Raw genomic sequence first — 7,048 nt, forward strand, 5'->3', positions numbered from 1 at the left:
CTATCAGCTCCAGCAACTTTAGGTAACAGTGTTATTATACCATAATTGAGTCTCTCCACATCAAGCTTATTTTCATGAAACCAATGAAAAAGGGCCGTTTACAAGGTCAATTTCATAGGAGGAGAGAGTGGATTGACCAGATCCCACACGGGTTGCATACCTTTTGTGGATTCTTTTGCCGTGTTCTTGGTCCAGCAATCGCTTGATCTGTTCTAGCATTGTTGCCACGACAACCAAGATGAAGGAGACAAGGAAATTTTGGATCGGGAGGTGGGAGACGGTCGGCTGGATCGGGAGGTGGGAGATGGTGGGGGAGTGCGACAACTGTGGAGGATTTTTCGTGTGTGGGACGGTGGGTGGGAAGCCCGGACGTGGAGAGAGCGTGGTGGCAAGTCAGGTTGTGCGAGCGATCCTCCCGGCAATCGAATGTGCGGGCTGCGATTTAAGAAGCCCGGGCGTGCGCGTGCGAGCGGACCTGGGTCGATGCCACACACGGCGTGCGGCAGGTACCTCCCACCTGGCACACGTGCGGCAGATATCGCGGTCCTTAACAAAGATCTTATTTTTCTTAAAATGTTCGCATCCACCATTTTATTTTTGGGCCAGTCACTGCAGGCTTATAAGGAATGGAAGCAGAGCTCGGCACAATGGTGTGTTTGGGGAGACCGGATCACCGGAAGGAGGGGAGACGGCGATAATATCCCGTTCGCGCGGAATGGCAAAAAGCTGACGTTCAGACGTTGACATTTCGGAAAAAGGAAACCCTCCAAATCCACCACCAACCCTCGACCCGTCGATCAGCAGGCGCCAACCCCCGCACATCTCCTCCGCCCTCTCTTCCTCCACCAGCTCCCCATCCATCCACCCACCCGCCCGCCCTCACCGAGCTCCAGCAACTCCCACCACCCACCATGGCCGCCGCCGCCGCCACCGCCGCCGCCGTCCGCCTCCCCTTGGCCGCCACGCGACGCGCCGCCGCGCGCCGGCCGGCGCGCCTCGCGGTGCGCGCGGACGCCGCGCGGGCGGCCACGGCGCTGACCCAGGACGACCTCAAGCGGCTCGCGGCGGTGCGCGCGGTGGAGCAGGTGCAGAGCGGCATGGTCCTGGGGCTCGGGACCGGGTCCACGGCCGCCTTCGCCGTCGCCGAGATCGGCGCGCTCCTTGCCACCGGCAAGCTCTCCGGCATCGTCGGTGTGCCCACCTCCAAGCGCACCTTCGAGCAGGCCATGTCGCTCGGCATCCCCCTCTCCACCCTCGACGACCACCCCGTCATCGACCTCGCCATCGACGGCGCCGACGAGGTTCAGATTCACTTCCTCTCTGTACCGTTTCACTTCTGACGACCCTCAGCGAGGTTCAGATTATTGTCCCCTTAATTTTGTCCACAAGAACCATCTACGATCAATTAAACCATGTTCCAAATTTCCCACCGAACAGGTCGACCCAGATCTTAACCTCGTCAAAGGGCGGGGAGGAGCCCTTCTCCGGGAAAAGATGGTGGAAGCAGCATCAGGAAAATTCGTCGTCGTCGTCGACGAGACGAAGCTAGTTACCGGCCTGGGCGGCAGCGGTCTCGCCATGCCGGTGGAGGTTGTGCAGTTCTGCTGGAAGCACAATCAAGTAAGGCTGCAGGGCCTGTTCAACGAGGAAGGTTGCGAGGCGAAGCTGAGGCTGAATGAGGACGGCAAGCCCTACGTTACCGACAACTCGAACTACATTGTCGATTTGTACTTCAAGACGCCGATCAGGGACGCGGTGGGCGCGGGCATGGAGATTGCGGCCTTGGAGGGAGTTGTCGAGCATGGCTTGTTCTTGAACATGGCAACTTCAGTCATCATTGCTGGATCGGACGGTGTCAGTGTCAAAACAAAGTGAGTTTTTTTTTGGGGGGGGTCAGCTACCTGTTGTTCATGTGTTGGGTAAAGGTAAGTTTACGATTTTTCAATGAACAGGCTATCTGTGTAAAAGAAGGAAATAATGTTCTTCTATAAATCTCTTTCTTTCTATGTTTCGTTGGTTCTCAGTTTATATTGCCTTGAATGAAAATCACATTGCGGATAAAACACTACTTTAATTGATTGAAGCCCTTGCGACGGCGAGAGTCAATGGCAGTAATCTTCTTGGGCACCAATCATCTTCTAGAACAACACTTTGAATATCAGATAGTACAGAATACGGCTCACCACAAGCTTATTCAATTACCTAACATGCTACAAACTAAAGGAAGCAAAAATAGTAAAATATTTTTTGAGAAGTAGTGTCAGCTGCATACCCATCTGATCTTTCAAGACAGCAAGCGCCAACAACAAAACAGTCTATCCAAGGTAGAAATACAAAAAGAAGAACAGCCGAATTACAACTTTATCCAGATATCAGCAAAATCTTCGGATAACTTATAGTATTGGAGCACATCCATGAACTGCTCTTTTCTCAACATGTCAACATAGATTTGGGGTTGTATTCACAGGATCATTTCAGGTCAGAAAGTTGAATTACTGATCCACATGGGGAGGTTACACAGTGGAACTGTACATCCTGAAGCTAATAAAGATGCAAAATTATTGTGGGTTTATGTTCTCCTTTCGAGGCCTCTCCTTATAATCCTGTTTCTTTGAAGCTCTTTGACAACCATATGGCTGTCTCTCTTGGAGACGCCTTCCCGGGTCCAAAAGGCTTTAGCAAGATCCCCAGCTCCTGAAATCTCTCTTGTTGGAGCAACTGGGCACTGAACTCAAGCAAGCCTTCTAGAGCCTCAGCTCTCTGCCTGTATGACGTCGTGTCGAACCTCTTCTGCCTCCAATCGGACGAACTTCCGAGATTATTGTCGACACTGAGCAGGTTCAGATCAGGAGTGTTGGTGTGGCTTTCGCTGTCCCCCCGGAGCACTTGGAAAGTGCATTTGTCCTTGGTGATCGATTTGTCAGTGATGGATGGTGGCAAGAACTTCATGATGGGACACAATGGATCTTCAGAGGATGCCAGTGGGAATTCAGCAATTCTGTCGATTCGAGGTGCGTTAACTGAAACATCAGGAGACTTCAATCTGGTGAGAATGTCGGCGACTCGCCTCTTCTCAGCAGCTTTGAACATGTGTGGGGAAAGTGATTCTCGCCGTGTAGCTTGTCTTGTCTGGTCCCCTGAAGACCTTGATGGGGGAGGCTGCTGGTGTCAAAACAACAAAATGTTAATGCATAATATTTGATCAAAGTACACACAATGCGTCACACATGTACTACGCATAATGCTTCACACCTGCACTTACTAGGAAAAGGAAATCTTCAAACATGGGCTTTTGAAGGCAGCTAAAGGTAATATCTGGATGAGATGTCGGATTTTTGGCAAGGGGCGATAAAATGGCATTTTCATTTGTGGGACTAAAGGTTGGTGAAATATTTTTGATGAAGAACTAGTAATATGTTGATTACATGATTGATGATATCGACTGGCTAGGTCCTGGAAATGTAACAAAATATTCAATGATATATGAACAATATCTGGATGTTAACCAAGGGTGTTTGTCTGTGCATAATCGGGGTTTTCTGCCCCTCCTTTTATCCTATTGTATGGCCAGATACCACATACCTCCTCTTTGTGAGCTGTTCTAGCATGAAATGTTTTTGCAGGCTCTAGCCGTCTCCTAGGAGTCGAGGACGCCCTTCGTGGAGTAGGTGCCGGTGATCTTGTTTCTTTTGATTGTTTATCATGCATTGTTTCTTTGACAACTTCCTTGGTGACCTGGACTGGTAACTGACCCATCTGTTGATGAGGCGGTTCTGAACAATTTTTTGCTGTTCTGGCAGACTCAGGAGGACCATGGTTAGCAGTGGCATTGTCAAGTTCCACAATCCTGTGTACTTTAAATGAATGACTCTTAATATATCGGGGTTTGCTATTGTCTTCATCATCAGAGCATGCAGTCTTGTTTTTTTCATGTCTGTTAGGAACTATAGCTGGGAGCATATTGTGGGTAGGACTTGATTTCGATTGGACTTCCAACACATAGGGCTGAAGATGCGGATGGTTTAGTAGATCTGCAGCCTGAAAATCACAATCAGTATGAGGCAATGAGATGCGCAAATGAGTCCAAAAACGATAGTATATTCAATAAAATGGAATAAATATGCTCTAGGAAAATGACTCATACACTTGGTCTGTGATCTGGACTTCTGCGCAGCATGCTTTTGATGAGTCCCCTACTGCATGACAGAGAATAGATACAGTATGTTAGAATTTTTTCAGATCTTCATGAATAGCTCACAAGAACTTCGTACACGTTAATGTGTTACAAGTGCTTACAATGCACCCGAATATATAGTCGGTAGAGGAGCGAGAACAGACTTGTTGATCTTGTTTATCAGTGTCTGCATATCCTGTTAGGGAAAAACATCATCTGAAATGCAACTTTTGGTGAAACATCGTATGCCACAACATACAAGAAGGAACTGTAACTTTTCTTTTTTGCGGGGAAGAACGGGTTGTAACTTAAAGAGCATATCAACTTACAAATGCTTTGAATGCATGCTTCAGCGCAGTCATCTCATAGATGCAGCATCCTGAAAATTGCAGATGCTTAGCCAAGAGAACAATGCGACAATCGGAGCAACAGATGTAACTGAATATCAGATAGGAATGCTTGCCTAGCGACCATATGTCGGACTTGGAGCCATACGGAATATCAGCAAGAAGTTCAGGGCACATGTAACTGGGAGTTCCTACAACCTTCAGAAGAGACACAATATATCGAATCACATAAGCAGCTTATATTAGAAAGAGAAACACCTCCCTACGGATTGAGAAAGAACAACTTACCGACGAAGCTAAATCATCAGAAGTCAACACTTTAGCCAGCCCAAAATCACCTGTTTCAAAAAACATATACATTCAGAACAGAAGATATTGCCGTCAGTTATTTCAGGTATTTTTCCCAACTGATTTAATTAGAGCATGCTTACCGAGCCGTATATTTTGGTCCTTTGTAAGAAATATATTTGAACACTGAAAAAGGTACAATGCGTGCATGATGAGTAACCAGCTAGGCTTAACTGAAATGAAATGCGAGTATCAGATAAAGGTTACGAATATAAGAACCTTCACATCTCGATGAAGGATGTGATTAGCATGCAGGTAGTCAAGTGCCATCAGGAGCTGCACAAGCCACACGCAGAGTTTCTGCATCCAGGGAAACGGACACGGCAACGGGATAAGATTCAGTGAGTGGAATTTGCGGCTACTGAACAAGACATATTACAGAGTAGTTGTGCACCTCCTCAGAGAAATGGTTGCCGTTGGCCTTCTTAATGGCCTCTAGCCTGCACAGGGAAAAACAAAGAACCAAAGTTTTCGTTACAGGTTCCAAATTCAGTTCAGAGCTTACTTCACAAGTCACGTACATACATGTCCCCTCCCTCGCAGTAACCGATCACGATGCACACATAGCACCCCTGATGAGAATAACAAAAACACTAGTTTCAGGCGATAGCGATCAGACGAATCCTCCAGCAGGAACATTCATTTTTCTTATGAAATTTTCAGTAGGAACATTGAAACATGCAGGGAGAGGAGATTGCTCACCTTCTCCACCCACGAATCTTTGTATTCCACAATGTAAGGGCACCTTACTTTTGCGATGAGCTCCATCTGCATGAACAAATTAAATGGTGAGTTTCGCGCGTTCATCCAAAGGTCAAACAAACCATTTAAACTGAATGCTGACATGTGACCGGACACACACAAAAAAGGGAAGAAACAGCGAGACCTCTTGGTGCGCGGATCGACGGCACCGGACGGTCTGACGGGCGAGCCGGATCTTCTTCAGGACATACCTGAAACAAGCCATACCTGAGAGAGATGGTCCAAGGATTGTGGGGAGCAAGCAAGGGTGGAATTGCACCAACCTCTTCTTCTCAACCTTGTGCCTCACCAGGAGCGCAGAGCCGAAGGAGCCCTTCCCAATCTGCTCCAGCACCTCGTACTGATCCATCTTCTTCTTCTTCCCTAATCTGATTCAGCCCAAATAGAATTGTTTCTTCCCTGCAAAGAACGAAACGGCCCTGAAACATGAATCGCAAGAAATGGATTGTTACGTTGCACGCGCCGATTCTCGCAAGGAAATCGGAGAAGGTTTCGACGGACCGCGCCGAAGGAGGAATTCGATTCTATAGTCAGGAAGAAAGAAAGAAAGAAAGAAAGAAAAAACCGGAGCAAAACTGATGGACGGCCGGAATCGTTACCTCGACTTTGATGATCAATCGACGAGAAGGGCGTGCTCTTCGTCGCCTCGCCTGCCTTCCATTTTTAGAGAGAGAAAGTCTGTGCTCTCTGGTTATGGAGGGATGGCTGGCTGGCTGGCCGTGCTCGCGAGAGAGAGTGGTGGGGGGGCACACACGGCCGGCTGCATACAGTGTGTTAGAAAGAGAGAGAGATTTGACTAAGATTATTGTTAATGATTTATGAGCTTATTCGCATAGCCGATTCGTGATGGCGGAGCTCATACGCGTTTCTTGTACGAGCCGGCTATAAAAGCAGTGGAAGACAAATTCCAGGGTTTCTTATTCGGAAAAGATATGGTCCACTCCAGGACATGCAAGCAAGTAGGAGTACTACTAAAAAACTGATGTAGTGATGTATGTCTATTGTTGGGTTATATTGCCTATTTTAGGGCGACACTGGTTTTGCGGTGCTCTTCTGGGTGCCCGATTTCGAGCTCCGCGGTAAAACAAAAAGTCTATCTAATATCAATATCTACATGTTCGCGTTTGCGATAACGTGTCACTTGATTTGCTGATGAAGGGGTTGTTTAAAATTTGCTCGAATTTGTGCACCGCGTGAGAAATCAAGTAATAAGTAGCATAAAACCACTACATTTATGAGGGTTTCAAAAGCCATTGTTCTATAAGTTTCGCTAATAACTGATATCGTGGCGCCAAAAAATTACAGAAAACATTGATAACTAATACACTTCGTGGCTAGAACCCTCCTCTTTTCGCCCAATCTCCCTTCAGGATGCCAGCGTCAAGGGTTTGGTGATGACGCTGATCAATAGGCTCCA

General features: G+C 47.4%; 2 protein-coding genes across 5 annotated transcripts; one reads left to right on the forward strand and one right to left on the reverse strand.

Annotated features, from left to right (window-relative positions):
* The first annotated feature begins 791 nt into the window (after nt 1-791).
* Nucleotides 792-2,006, forward strand: LOC123403017 (probable ribose-5-phosphate isomerase 3, chloroplastic). Its single transcript, XM_045096995.1, has 2 exons — nt 792-1,301; nt 1,438-2,006. Exons 1-2 carry the CDS (start codon nt 912-914, stop codon nt 1,873-1,875), a joined length of 828 nt encoding a protein of 275 aa, XP_044952930.1. The 5' UTR covers nt 792-911; the 3' UTR covers nt 1,876-2,006.
* LOC123403015 (serine/threonine-protein kinase Nek3-like) lies at nt 1,887-5,987 on the reverse strand. Of its 4 annotated transcripts, none has more exons than XM_045096993.1 (14): nt 5,895-5,987; nt 5,756-5,822; nt 5,572-5,637; nt 5,395-5,441; nt 5,264-5,309; nt 5,089-5,169; nt 4,953-4,995; nt 4,810-4,859; nt 4,638-4,719; nt 4,504-4,553; nt 4,297-4,370; nt 4,145-4,196; nt 3,583-4,038; nt 1,887-3,159 (listed from the first exon to the last, which is right to left on the reverse strand). In XM_045096993.1, the coding sequence occupies exons 1-14, from the start codon at nt 5,978-5,980 to the stop codon at nt 2,596-2,598; spliced, it is 1,764 nt and encodes a 587-aa protein (XP_044952928.1). In that variant the 5' UTR covers nt 5,981-5,987; the 3' UTR covers nt 1,887-2,595. The 4 variants fall into 4 exon arrangements, with proteins under 4 accessions (XP_044952928.1, XP_044952927.1, XP_044952926.1 ...); XM_045096992.1 differs by having other exon boundaries at nt 1,887-3,162; XM_045096991.1 differs by having other exon boundaries at nt 4,504-4,719.
* Nucleotides 5,988-7,048: the final 1,061 nt, after the last annotated feature.

This window comes from Hordeum vulgare, chromosome 6H (genome assembly GCF_904849725.1).
Source record: "Hordeum vulgare subsp. vulgare chromosome 6H, MorexV3_pseudomolecules_assembly, whole genome shotgun sequence".
Classification (NCBI taxonomy): domain Eukaryota; kingdom Viridiplantae; phylum Streptophyta; class Magnoliopsida; order Poales; family Poaceae; genus Hordeum; species Hordeum vulgare.

Bases quoted from the DNA above. Each gene is read 5' to 3' on its own strand.
- LOC123403015 (XM_045096991.1), bottom strand. From the start codon at position 5,980: ATGGATCAGTACGAGGTGCTGGAGCAGATTGGGAAGGGCTCCTTCGGC. The intron at 5,823-5,894 runs GTTGGTGCAATT...GGCTTGTTTCAG, and splicing joins CACAAGGTTGAGAAGAAGAG to GTATGTCCTGAAGAAGATCC. The intron at 5,638-5,755 runs GTCTCGCTGTTT...TTGTTCATGCAG, and splicing joins GTCGATCCGCGCACCAAGAG to ATGGAGCTCATCGCAAAAGT.
- LOC123403017 (XM_045096995.1), top strand. From the start codon at position 912: ATGGCCGCCGCCGCCGCCACCGCCGCCGCCGTCCGCCTCCCCTTGGCC. The intron at 1,302-1,437 runs GTTCAGATTCAC...CCCACCGAACAG, and splicing joins CCATCGACGGCGCCGACGAG to GTCGACCCAGATCTTAACCT.